Here is a 14005-nt window from a genome sequence, read left to right on the forward strand (position 1 = left end):
CACAAGTATTAAACAGGAAAAGCTTGTTACAGGGTCGGTTAAGAGGCCACTAGATAAGATTAGTTCCCTGAATTCTTCTGTGAAGAAGCCAAAGCTCTCAGATCCAGTTTCATCAACTAAAATTAAGCAAGTACCTGTGAAGCATGAGTCAAAGGTAGATGATGATGATGATATTCCTATTTCACAGAGATTAGCCAAGTCTTCTCCATCAGGAAATAAGTCGTCATCAGTGAAGAAGATTGAAAAGGCAGTTAAAGTTAACAAGTCTGGTTCAGCATCATTTAGAAACAAGTCAAGAAAATGAAGAAATCAGGCAGTAATTCAGAATATTCTAAGTCTACAAAACTTCTTCCTAGTGAAGGAGATGGGCAGAAAAAGTGGACTACCTTGGTTCACAATGGTGTTATTTTTCCACCTCCTTACAAGCCCCATGGTATAAAGATGCTCTACAAGGGAAGCCAGTCGCATTAACTCCTGAGCAAGAGGAGGTGTTGTTTTATTACTGTGAAGTTATCCTGCTAGATTGTTTGCTTTTTTTTTTTTTTTTAGGTCTGTTTGTGAGGAAATGATGTTCTTTAAGCACTTTGTTACAAAGTTTTTCATATTATGAAATCTCCATCAGAAATTCTGACAGTGTAAATGAACCTTAAAAATATTTTGTAGGTTGCAACTATGTTTGCTGTAATGCGAGATACAGATTATATGCAGAAAGAAACATTCAAAAGTAATTTCTGGAGCGACTGGCGCAAATTGCTAGGAAAAAACCATGTAATTCAGAACTTGGAAGGTTGTGACTTTACCCCAATATATGACTGGTATCAAGTCGAAAAGAGAAGAAGAAACAAATGAGTACAGAAGTAAGTTGGTATCTAGCATGAGCTTTTTTTACTATGACAAAGATTAGCATTGTAACAAAGCATCATTTCTTCTGTTGGTTGAGTTCAACTTTATTAGAATGCTAATGATAATGACTTGGCACTTAAGAAATTAAGAGTGAAGTATGAATGAGTGGAAGAAGCAAGACTTTGGTATACGAAGATGAAGTGGGTATAAGGATTTGGGTGATGCTGAGAAGTGAGAAGTAGGTTTTGGTTAATGGATTCCAACTGTGGAACAGTACTGTAAACACCAAAGCTGGTGTATTCAGCTGGAACAGGCTTCTTCATTTGAGAAGTACCAAGGTGTCATGAAAGTTAAACAACTCGTTGATTATGATTGAATGAATGTTCTTAAGCATGACATACAAGAACCCCAGCATCTTAGTTTGCTTGTGCGTGTCTCTGTTTGATATATTACTTGTCTTTTAAATTTCTTTGAAATGAAGTTCATACTTGCAAGTTATAGTACCGTTGTGAGGTGAGGATAAACTCATAATGTAAACTCTTGTAAACTTGTAAGGGTTTACATTACATCAATTAATAATATTTGTGGAAAACTTGGAGCATAGATTGTTTTTGTGAATAGTGCTTAAAATAGAATATGAAGTGAAAAAAATCATATTTAGATATTTTTTTGCCAACCATATTTAGATATCTATACAACGATATTTAAATGCCAAATTCTCAACTTACTGGTGCTGCAATGAAATTCTCACAAATACACTTGCCGAAGTCATAAGCCTACGTATGAACAGTATGTGAATGTCTGTCGTTGTTGATTTATTGATATGAATAAATGAAATGCAGATAAAAATGAAAAAAAAAAGACAGATTCATAGATAAAGGGAGAAGCCCGTTCATGTCAATCATTTTTGTCCATTAACACATCCTGCTGTCATATGGGCTGGTCTAAGTTGAGTTCAGGGATTTGATCAAGGAAAGAAAGGGGCTAAAAGTAAAACTGTTACTAGTTGCAGCAGAAATCGTGTGATGCCCACAAGCTTGAGTCGTTGAGTTTGATGCAATCTCACAAACTCATTTTTAGCAGCCATGTTTTGAACCATGTGAATATGACCCTTTGCTAATACCTTTTGCTGAAGGCTCGGCATGACTTGGCTCCAAGAGCCTTCTATCTACAACTATGATGCTTCTTTGTGCACTATACCCAAAGGGGGGGGGGGAATCAGAGCATGCTTTGATCCCTGATTTTGTGGGACAAATGCCTGTCGGCACCCCAATGTTAATTCTGTAGCATTCTCACTTGTTGGCGGTCAAACTGAGAGTTAATTATGTCCTTCACTGGCTTCTGTATGTTGGAATTTTATGCGTGGTTATATATATACTCATAAAAGTAATTTCCTTACTGAGCCAGTCAAAAGTAATTTTCCTAAAATTAATTGTTATTATTTTCCTTAATGTTGTTCCAGTGTTTTTCCTGACAAGCATGGTGAATTTATAATGGGTCCACCATCATGTAACTAATTTGGGTAGTTTTTACGAAGTTTGGATCGCCATTGGATAGTTCTAGGTTAGGTTAGGTTCTTGATAAGTCTATTGTCTCGCGGCCTTCAACTTTATGCGTTTTCTTTTTGGGATTTTGGGTGGATCAGATGCATTAGGACTAAGTTGGTTGAAGTTGGCCGAAAAAAAAAAGTGAGTTGAAGACGTTATAATTCATTTCTTTCTATTTGGTAACTGCTAACTTTCTTGTCTTGGATTCATGCAGGAAAAGAAGGCCCTTAAGGAGGAGAAAGCAAAACAAGAGGAGAAATACATGTGGGCCATAGTTGACGGTGTTAAGGAGAAGGTACTTTAATGTTGGGCTCTCACATTCTCCACGCTCTTAAAATTTCTGACTCCCAATCTATAGTTCAACTTCTTGTGGCTTCTGCAATCCATTTTTTTGGCTTATGTGTTGTCTGAAGAATTTTTGACTATTTGTGATACATGGCAAAAGCCTGACATAGCAAAATAGTCGTATCAATTCATTCACAATGATTTCATATGCCTAATGCCTACAAAACACCTGTGCATCGAATACTCATAACTACCCTGCTGCCTCCCCACTTTAATTCCTATATATCAATTGCTTTGTCAGACGCGAGTGGGTTCTGTAGCTTCCTTCTGCGTTCATGTTAAACCCTTTATTTTCTCTGTTGATCTTATCTTTAGTTAAAGTATATCTTACTGTTAAATGGATTTCTTTCATAAAAGTTATGGTTTTTTGTTTTCCTATTTTAAATGCTTGTGTAGACTTCAATGTTGTCTGTGTCAATTGTTATTTGTTCCTGAAGTTGAACTTGTTATTCTTGTCTCCTATTTAAGTGCAAGCTTTGAAATCTGAATCATCTTACTCTGTGCAAGTTGCTGAGTTCAAGTTCCCCTTTGGTAATTTGTTAGAGTTTTGACTAAATGTTATTGACAATTCGTTGTAGGTTGGAAACTTTAGAGTAGAACCACCGGGGTTGTTCCGAGGTCGTGGAGAGCATCCAAAGGTTACTGTCTTAGCTAATTACTAGTAGTAGAGCTTTTCAGATATAAATGTGATTTCTTACGATGTGACATCACATGAGATATTTTACCAGATTTTGTGGTTAATAATGGTTTATTTCTATTTGTTATTAGATGGGCAAACTGAAAAGGCGCATTCATCCAAGTGATATCACAATTAATATCGGAAAGGATGCTCCAATTCCTGAATGCCCTATCCCTGGTGAAAAGTAAGTTACACTGGAGAGCAGGAAAAATTTAATATCAAATCTGGTCAAAGTTGAAAGTCAACGTTATTTTTTATCCTTGGGGTTTGTGACCTTGGCAGGTGGAAGGAGATTAGGCATGACAATACAGTAACATGGTTAGCATTCTGGAGTGATCCAATCAACCCAAGGTTGTTCAAATATGTTTTCCTGGCTGCTAGTAGCTCTTTGAAGGGGCAGAGTGACAAGGAAAAGTATGAGAAAGCTAGGATGCTGAAGGTACCTTTGTGCTTTATATTTTTTATGAACTCCATTTCTGTTTCCATTCATGATACTTTAGGGTAAGATTTCTTGTAGTTTGTTTAATTAATTATCTCGGTGCAGAATTATATAGGGAACATTAGGGCTGCATACACGAAGAATTTTACGAGTAAAGATATTACAAGGCGGCAAATAGCTGTTGCTACTTACCTTATCGATAAGTTAGCTCTGAGGGCTGGCAATGAGAAGGTATTGTCTGGAGAATCGTCACTCACTTGTGCTCACTGCAGATCATACATATGATTGATGAAAAGAGTACAACACTCATGCCCAGGCATAAAAGCAAGAATTATTTTGAATACTAGTCAAATTCATCAGTGAACTTGAAATTCAAGTCCTTGCTGGTTTCAGTTGAAATCCTAAAGCTCTAAAATCCACAAAAATCATGTTTCCAAGTGCCCACCTTGTTCTTGTCTATAGAAAGAAATATTTTTCATATTTAGTCAATGGTGAAGGCTATTCCATATGAACATTTGCATTAAAGTAATGATAGAATGGATAATTTGGAATTCTATAAATGGTGTATTTTCTTTAATTTATAAATTTGTGTGCCTGGATTTGCTAAAGCGACTTGATGCAGATTCCGCTTGTAGCTTTGTTGGCATTCCCCTTTACATTTGTTGTGCTATTCTGATTTTTACTCGTTAAAAAAAATTCTTGAGCATATAGTTATTTTAGTTTCCTTTCCTCAGGATGATGATGAAGCTGATACTGTTGGTTGCTGCACATTGAAAGTGGAAAATGTAACAGCAGAAGCCCCCAACAAGTTGCAGGTGTTATGGCTTTCAAATTATCACGTTCTCTGTTTCTTTTTTAGCTGGGAATGGCTGATCAGATTATAAGTCCTTAGGTTCAAGGATTTAAAATTTCTGTGTCATCTTGATCTTTTAATCTTTTAACGATAGCATCTCTTTTAAAACTTTCTTCTATTAGTAATCACTTTTTCTTATTTGGATTAATGCAGTTTAACTTCCTTGGTAAAGATTCGATCAAGTATGAAAATACGGTAGAAGTTGAACAGCAAGTTTATAATGCAATTTTAAAGTTCCAAGCAGGTGGGAAACATATTTCATATGATATATCTATGCTTTGAAACTGAGGTCCTTAAGTATTTGATATTTTGATCTTCAGAAAAAAGCCCTGGTGATGATCTCTTTGACAAGCTAGATACAAGTAAACTAAATGCTCACCTGAAGGAACTGATGCCTGGCCTAACGGCTAAAGTTTTCCGTACATTCAATGCATCTATCACATTGGATGACATGGTAATAATGGTTTTATTCTGCAAATCATTAAGCTAACGTGCCTTGAAATGACTATACTGTAACTCCATTATCTCCTAGACTTCTACATACCCTTCAATTATTCTTCTGTTACTAATTGTATTTTTGACATCAAAAATTTCTTTTCCCTACATTTTTTTTTCTACGACAGGTGAGGAGTCAGTGCCTCCCTAAAGAGCACTGCATCTTTCATTGGAGTTGAAATTTTACCTTGATTATAAACTTGTAATACGCTTCTGGAATGCTTTACTAAATCCTTGTTTCCTACATATGCTATATATCCCATGCAAGCATACGTTAATTCTATTTTCATAGCAAAATGGTGTCATGCATATTGTTGTCAAGTGTATCTGGCATGTCATCAGGAAGTTGTATGTCTAATTTTCTGGGATCCTGTGATAACAGTTGACCAAGGATACTAAAGATGGTGATGTTGCAGAGAAAATTGGGGTCTATCAGACTGCAAACAAGGAGGTGAATGGCTCAATATATGTGCAACATGCTCATGTTAGTTCTATTCTATGTATTCATTCGTAGACATCGTCAGCTTCATTGCTACTGTCTTTGATGTCAGGTTGCAATTATTTGTAATCACCAACGTAGTGTGTCAAAATCTCATACTGCACAAATGTCAAGGTTAACTGAGAAGATTGCTGAACTCCAGGTACTGAGAATCCCTGGGTTTTGGTGAATTTGTTGGCAAACTAGGGTTTTTTGTTATAAATTTATAACTCAAGCTGGCCTGCTCTTTACTTGTAGGGTGTTCTGAAGCATTTGAAAACAGATTTGGACAGGGTAAAGAAAGGCAAACCTCCTCTGAAGAGTGCTGAGAGAAAACGGAACTTAACTCCGGATGCGTAAGATGGCTTTCTTCATACCTTAGGCTTTACTTGCTTGGTTATGATATATGTATTATTATTATTGCAATCTACAGACTAGACAAAAAGATTACTCAAACCAAGGCAAAAATTGATAAGATGCAACGTGACATGAAGACCAAAGAAGATCTCAAAACTGTGGCATTAGGCACATCCAAGATAAACTACCTGGATCCCAGGATTACAGTGGCTTGGTGCAAGCGGCATGATGTTCCTATTGAAAAGGTGCTGGTTTTCTTCACTTGTTCAGATGAAGTTATTTATGATAATTTTTCGTGTTGCCAGTGCTCTAAAGAATTTAATGGGCTTGAAGAAATAATTGTAAACTAGTGCTTTTTTTTTCCCAATATATATATATATTTTTTGGTTGCTAGTCTCAGTATATTTACTCGGAAGAAAAACGCAAATGCCTTCATCTTTGAGCGATTTGCATTTACCTCTCTGAATTTGAAAATTGTAAACTAGCGTTCCCTTTCAGTTGTGGTATGCTCCCATTTATTTGTAAACAACAAATGATAGATACGCGAGATAATTTTTGATGGTGGTTTCTTTGTTAGTGAGAAACAAGAAAATGGATTGAAGGATACTGATCTTCAAGTATCATAGATAAGCGAGATAACTTTTTGGGTTTCCAAGTTGAGGGGGTGTTAACAAATAGGTCCTTTCTTTCTTGTTTTCTTGAGTAGAACTCATTGAAATGACAGTTAAGCTTGACATGGTTAGTGGGTAGCAGTTCTCTTGTGCTCTTCTTTGTGATGGCTGGAGGCAAGGTTGCTTCCAGTCAACAAAAAGTTGCTTGTATAACTCTGCCTACTTGTTAATTCGAGCCTACGCATGATTAACACTAGAATCATTAATGTAAAGTTTACAAAAGTCATATTTTTTTGTAAGCCACTGACGGTCTATTTTTGGCATTCCATGCTAATTGGCTGTATTTTTGTATTTAACGTCATATTTTTGCTGATTTGTACTACTTGTTCCCGGAATGCTCAGATCTTCAACAAATCTCTGCTGGCAAAATTTGCCTGGGCAATGGATGTAGACCCTGGCTTCAGATTCTGAGATCTCTTCATGAGCGGAGACTTCATCTTTTACTCATTTCTTTTTACACAAAAAATGTATATTTTTTGGTTTGGCCAAGCCCAGCGGAAATTTATGTTGTAATTTCTTCTAATCTAATTATTGGGCGAGTTTGCCCTGCCACTGGCTGCTTTTCGCTTTGAGTTTCAACCATTCATAGTTATGATTATAATGCCGCACTTGGCAAATGTTAAAATGAGGTGAAGTTTTTCTAATTCATTTTTCAAGAATAGCTATTTGTTTCTGTTTGTTGCCATAGTTTGTCGTGGGCGTTTTTAGTTTGTGCCAGGTTCTTGCCTTTCCCCAAGTTCAAGTTAGTCAGGTCTGTTTCTGGCAAAAACGATCATGTTTCATATGTATTTGGAAAAACAAAATTTTATTTAGGTTCTGGGTAGATATTTCAATTTAGCCACTTAGTTAACGAGCGATTTGATGCCCAAATGTCTGCAATGCTATCATTTTATCTTATTTAGGACTCTATCCATAGCTGAGTTTGTTTTCTCAGAACTTTGTATATCCAATCCCCAGTTAGAAAGCTAATTTTGATGTGAAATTTTGCTTCAACATGGAAAGTTTACAAGTCTTGTCCATTAGATGGGGTCTTTGCTATACGGATCAGATCATGCTATATTGCTCTATTTTATAACATTGAAAGTTTATAATATGACAATTTATTTGTGAAAATTGAAGTCCATTTATACAGGTGTGAATCTAAATATGGCATTATGTACTACAAATTGCAAAAGTGAAGTGATTCTTAATAGCAAAACTACACAATACATTCAAGAGTTGTAATCAGGTATCTTGTATTGAAGGTATTTGACCTGGTCATCCTTCTAAGGCAACAAATCCTAGGCTATAATATGGGCTTGACTCAGGTTAACCGACAATTGAAAAGATTGGGCTCCAGTTGGGTAGGTTAGGAAGAATACATCCGCATCTCCTCTAAAGGCTCAGATATAACGTTTTTGACTCTAATCCAATGGTGGCTGAGGTTGCCCCAAGTCAGAATGTAAATTGACCAAGGCTATTGGATTCATCACCATTAGGTTTTGGAAGAAGCGTTACACGGACTAACTTAAGAGTCTTTACGATGACGAAACACTTGAGATATTTTGTAATTTTGGACTTGTATCAAAATTGAAGTCCTGCACTAATAACTGAGCACTTTTTTTTTTTTATTTAATTTAATACATTAAGTGAACCAAATATATAAGTAGGAGACAGCCTATAAACTAGGACTCGTCAGTAAGAGACATATCAAACATCAATAGATTGAGCAGAGATGCTTTGAAACAAAAGGCCCAAATAATGAAGATGTCACATTTAAAAAGCATTCAGTGAGAACTAAGAACCCATTCTAACAGTCCAATCCCATATTTAGAGTCTGCAGTATTTTGCAAGACTTTGAAAGCCCCGTGGCATGCTCAAGGGGCAAAATTTGCAAGCTTTGACGGAAAAGCACATTTGAAATGAAACCCAGACTCGGATGTGGAACCAAGTCCAGTAACATTTTTCATATGGGGAACTCACCTCTCTCAAGTTACCTAAATATAAATATTTACGTATATCAAATTATACTTAATACTATAGAGGGCTAAATATAATGTTGATTTATTGGAACGGCACTGTTTTTAAATTAATTGTACACGTTATTGAAGTGTTTAGAAAAACAATAAATGGGTAAGAAACAAAATACCTCATTATAACAGTTGTTATATATGTTTAATAATATTATAGCAAAATAATTTATAGAAAATCTTTAACGTTTTAAAGATGGAGACTAGCTTATATGGAGCCATTAAGATTTTATTTACATCTGATTGGGTTTTAATTTTTTATAACCTTTAACGTAAATGCATTTCAAATTTATTTTCATCAAAAAACCAAAATATAATACATCTTTTAATAACCGAGTTGTGAACTACTCTAACTCATTTTCCTTTAATTTCCTTTCTCTCTTCTCTCACCTGCACCAGACGTTTCTCTCCTTATTGCCTTTTTACCACTTTTTTTTTTTGTTAAAATCTCCTTTCCCCCTTTCTTTCTTCTCTCCTTTTTCTTCTGTACATACTTTTGCAACGTGATGTTGTGATTTAGCAAACTTTTTTGTTATAAGGCAATTTATTTACTCAACTAATATTTGATTTTAACGCGAAACTTATAGATTTGCTGCAGCTAATATGTATGTGTATCATCAACTTGTAATACCTGATTCGTTTAAAAATAGGTTGGGTATAATATTATGGGATCCAAATATATTTAATTAATGAGATTTGAATAACATCTTAATTGAGATTTGAATATATTGAATTACATGGAAAACATTATAAATAAATGGAATTTCGATGGGAAGTTCAAACGAAAAAATTAATAATTAATTTTGAATTTGAATAATATCTTAATTAGGATTTGGATATATTAAATTAAATGGAGAGCATCATAGTTAAATAGTATGTCAATTGGAGGCTTAAATCAAGAAATAAATAAATAATCTCAAATTTTCATACATTCCCTCTAATTCTACATCTCTAATTCAAATTCCATTTGAATAAAGAAAAAAAAATCATGCTCCTATAAGAAGCAAATCTTGAGGTACTGTAGATAATGAAATTTATTAGAATTTTAAATCTAATTAAATATAATGATCTGTGTATTGCATGGGGGAGAAATTTCTAGTTTAGATTAGAAATCAAGATTAGAGAATTTTAATGAATTTGATTTTAACATATAATTGACTATTCTAATAAATTAAATAAACTAGACATCCAAGGGATAGTGGTTTGCAAGAGGAATTAGGCTTTAGATGTTAGCTGTAAGGCTTTAAAGTAGTTTTAGCATGACACTAAAATAAGGAAAAATTAAAGAAAAGGACTAAAAAATAACATTTATTGAAGAATATTAAAAATCATAATTATTTAAAAGACTAAATATCAAAATATAAATTTAGAGATGCTAAAAATTACCTCTAACTTTTTTTAACAGACTGAATTACCTTTAACTAAATTCCTAAATTTTATCTAATTACATTTCACTCTCACATATGTTTCATGTTTTGGCGACCAACTACTATAATGTGTAAAATTCATATTTTAATGATGTTGGTTTAAAAGTAAAAATTTATCACTTTCATATAAACCAACAAATAAGCAGGAAAATGAGTCCCGCAGATTGGTTTCATAGCTTTAAGCTTTTCTCAATACTATTCCTTATTTGTTAACAATTTTTTTTTTTTCTTTCTTGATCTTGTTTTTTGTGTATTACAGTAAATAATAATTTAAAAACTTATTTAGATTAAGAGAATAAAAATTTTTACATATAAAAATAAATATGAGCAATGTTATTTAATTTATTATTTATTATTTTAAAAAATTGAAATTGACAAAATTATTTATAATTTTTTAATTGTATTTATTGAAATCAATTAAAATGTGTAATTAAATATAGATATATTATTATATATATACACACATATATTAAAACAATTTATAAAGACAAAAATTCAAGAAAGAGATATTTGGAGGGGGGGAGCAGAGAGAATTCCAATTGAAACAGGAAGAAAGACAAAGATAAAAAATTAACTTTTACTAATTGGGAAAAATATAACTAGTACCAGCATGGTTTATCTAGATGAATAATTTCATTTCATTGGTGTTTAGGTATAAAAGATATTTTGGATTAATAATAAATGATTTTGATGTGAGTTTCATAAATTTTGTTTCAAATATTGATGAGAAAAAGATTATAAAAAAGTTTCGTAAAAATTAAGGAGATTATAAAAAATATATTCATTGGAGGTGTGACAAGAGAAAATATAAGGATTTAGTTAAGGGTAATTTAGTATTTTTGGACTATATTTTAGTATTTGGTCCTTAAAATAATTGTAATTTTTAACATGCTTCTCAATGAATATTATTTTTTGATCATTCTCGCTAATTTTCCCTTAAAATAACTCTAGAATAGTTGTTTTAATAATATATTTATATTTAAATGCTTCTATGGTCCTATTTATAAGGTAACAAGAGAAGGCTTTTGTTAGTCTTATTTATAAATTACTTTATTAAATTTTTAGCATGAATATACTATTTTATCTTTTATTTACTATAGTGTAGATATTTTTTTATAAGTGTATATATTAAATAGGCGTAAAGTTAAACACTAGTTATATTTTAATAAAGAGTTAGCATATTTTAAGATTTTTCTTAGTCTATATAAAATATGCTAAAACTATCTTATAAATAAGACCAAAAGAGTAACTCATGAAGAGGCGAGTTCCTATATGAAAAATGTTGTGGCACTTGTTTTTGCATCTATTGGTTGAGCTTCCATCTCAAGTGTGTTATTTAACTAACGAACGTTACATTTGATGAAAAAGGTTAATCCCTCACAACTTAATTAACCAACTCTTGAATCCATACTATAGGAATTGATCTTAATATGAAACATAAAATAAGTTTTCTAAGAAATCGTCTTTCTGTCTCAATAAGTGTCTAATGACGAGATGAATAATGATGATATCTTTATTAATACCAACCCTGTAAATATATCAATTTATTTTATAATTAAAAATATATTTAAATCATTATATTATTCATTATGTTATTATATAAATTGATGTTCGATTATAATATAAAATAATGAAGTTTGAAATTAGCAACAGAATAAACTTAACGATGGAATTAGTAACAAAAAAATTCTATGGCAAATAATTTAGTGACAGAATTAGCAATAGAAGTTAGCGGAGAAAAAAATTTCATCATAAAAAATTTTATAACAAAAATTTGCAACGGAATATGTGCCGGATATTTCTGACCAAAAATTTTTGTCACTAAAAATTTAGTGACAGAATAAAATTCTGTCGCTAAAAATTTATTAAATTTAGTGATAGAATTTGCATAGTTAATTCACTAAAAATTAGTAATGGAATAATTTTTTGTTAGTAATAAGTTGCTTTTTTGTAATGCTAAGAGATGTAGTCATATTTAGTACTTAACAATATTTTGAATAGGTTTGCCTCCACTAAAATGTTACTTACGGGTTAGGGAAAAAAGGTTCTTTATCAAAGTTTGCAAAAACTCTTTTACTATTTTTCTTCCTTTAATGTGTCATGGGGCTTTCAATATTTTGCAAAACATTGCAGACCTTAAATGTGAAATTTGGAGTAGGTTCTTGGTTCCCATTAAATCCCCTTTCAAATATGACATCTTCATGATTTGAATCGTTTGTTTCAAAGTATCCTTTTAAGCATATTTGTTCTAACATTTTATTGATGTCTGACATGTTTCTTATTTACTAGTTCTAGCTTTTAGGTTGTCTCCTACTTGTTTATGCCTGGTTTAATTAATATATTCAACCATTTTATAAAAAATGAAACAGATAAAGAAAAATTACTGCGCTAGTGCACACTTTAGTTAATTTCGTTACGAGTCCAAAATTGCAAAATATCTTATGAGTTTTGTCATCATAAAAACCCTTAACATAAAGTGGACTAATCGTCCTATCGTGTAAAAAAAAAAAAAAAAAGTGGATGAGTTGTTCACTCCTGCCTTACATTTCAAAATGTTATATCCCTCCAGCTTTAAATAAAGCCCATTATGTAGTAGTGTATTTATACTATAAGATACATCTTACATTTAGGATTAAAAGAGTATGTTTATATATTATGAATTTTGTAAGAAATAACTACCATTTATTTCATGATTCTACGACAAGAAGAATTCTTTCTCCCCCGACCCAACTAAAGACTCTTTTACCTTGTGGGGTCAACCCGAGTCAAGCCCGTATTATAGTCGAGTATAATAACATTGTCTGATCCCTATAATTAATGCCATCTCATATGATAAGACTCGTAAACTTTCTATGTTGAATGTGCAAAGTCCTAAGAAAACAAACTTCTTATTAGCTATGGATAAAGTCCTAAATAAGATAGTAGAACGATAGCATTGCAGATATTTGGGCATCAAAATGCTCATTAAATTCTTTTCAGCACCGGTAGCTTGAAAACTTATCATGAACAACATTATCTGAACAATTGAAGAAGCCAGCACCTCTTCAACAGGAACCTCATTCCCTTTGCACCAACCTACTGTGAATCCTGGGATCCAGGTAGTTTTGAGATCTTCTCTTTCTTGGACGTTCCTAATGCCACAGTTTTGAGATCTTCTTCGATCTTCTTCATATCACATCGCATCTTCTCAATTTTTGCCTTGATTTCAGCAATCTTTTTCTCTAGTCTGTAGATTACAATAGCAGTAAAGGATGATATAATTTTTAACCCCTCAAATTTGCACATTGAGTTTCAAACTATAGATTTTGGTCTCTCAAAAGGCAAAATAGTTTAGGCTTTTATTAGCTTATAAGGACTAATGTTTTAAATTAAAAAAAAACTTAAGAGATTAAAACCTATAACTTGAAACTTGCAACAACAACAACAACAACAAGCCTTATCCCACTAGGTGGGGTCGGCTACATGAATCACACGACGCCATCGTGCTCTGTCAACAACCCAGTCCTTAGATATGTTGTTGACTAGGAGGTCTCGTTCAATGACCTCATTAAGCGTTCTTCTTGGTCTTCCTCTGTTCCTTTTTATGGGACTCCATCTTGTCTGATCCACCCTCCTCATCGGGGCCTCCAATGGCCTTCTCTGCACATGTCCAAACCATCTTAAGCGATTTTCAACCATTTTCTCTTGGATAGGTGCCACACCGACTCTTGCTCTGATATTTTCATTTCGAATCCTATCTTTTCTTGTATGACCACACATCCATCTCAACATCCTCATTTCTGCTACCCTAACTTTGTGCTCCTGTTTTCCCTTTATTGCCCACATTCACTACCATACAACATAGCCGGTCTTATAGCAGTCC

General features: G+C 33.0%; 1 protein-coding gene across 1 annotated transcript; it reads left to right on the plus strand.

Annotated features, from left to right (window-relative positions):
* Positions 1 to 266: 266 nt before the first annotated feature.
* Positions 267 to 7265, plus strand: LOC114759105 (DNA topoisomerase 1 alpha-like). The gene is given in 17 exon segments (XM_028948196.1): positions 267 to 451; positions 454 to 488; positions 664 to 820; positions 823 to 857; positions 2605 to 2685; positions 3314 to 3373; positions 3504 to 3598; positions 3697 to 3853; positions 3959 to 4084; positions 4588 to 4668; positions 4860 to 4950; positions 5027 to 5160; positions 5584 to 5652; positions 5753 to 5842; positions 5938 to 6035; positions 6113 to 6281; positions 7050 to 7265. Coding segments are annotated over 17 exon segments (1698 nt in total). The 5' UTR covers positions 267 to 300; the 3' UTR covers positions 7119 to 7265.
* Positions 7266 to 14005: the final 6740 nt, after the last annotated feature.

The sequence above is a fragment of the Neltuma alba genome, unplaced genomic scaffold (assembly GCF_004799145.2).
Source record: "Neltuma alba isolate B1F8T4 unplaced genomic scaffold, ASM479914v2 tig00010789_pilon, whole genome shotgun sequence".
Classification (NCBI taxonomy): domain Eukaryota; kingdom Viridiplantae; phylum Streptophyta; class Magnoliopsida; order Fabales; family Fabaceae; genus Neltuma; species Neltuma alba.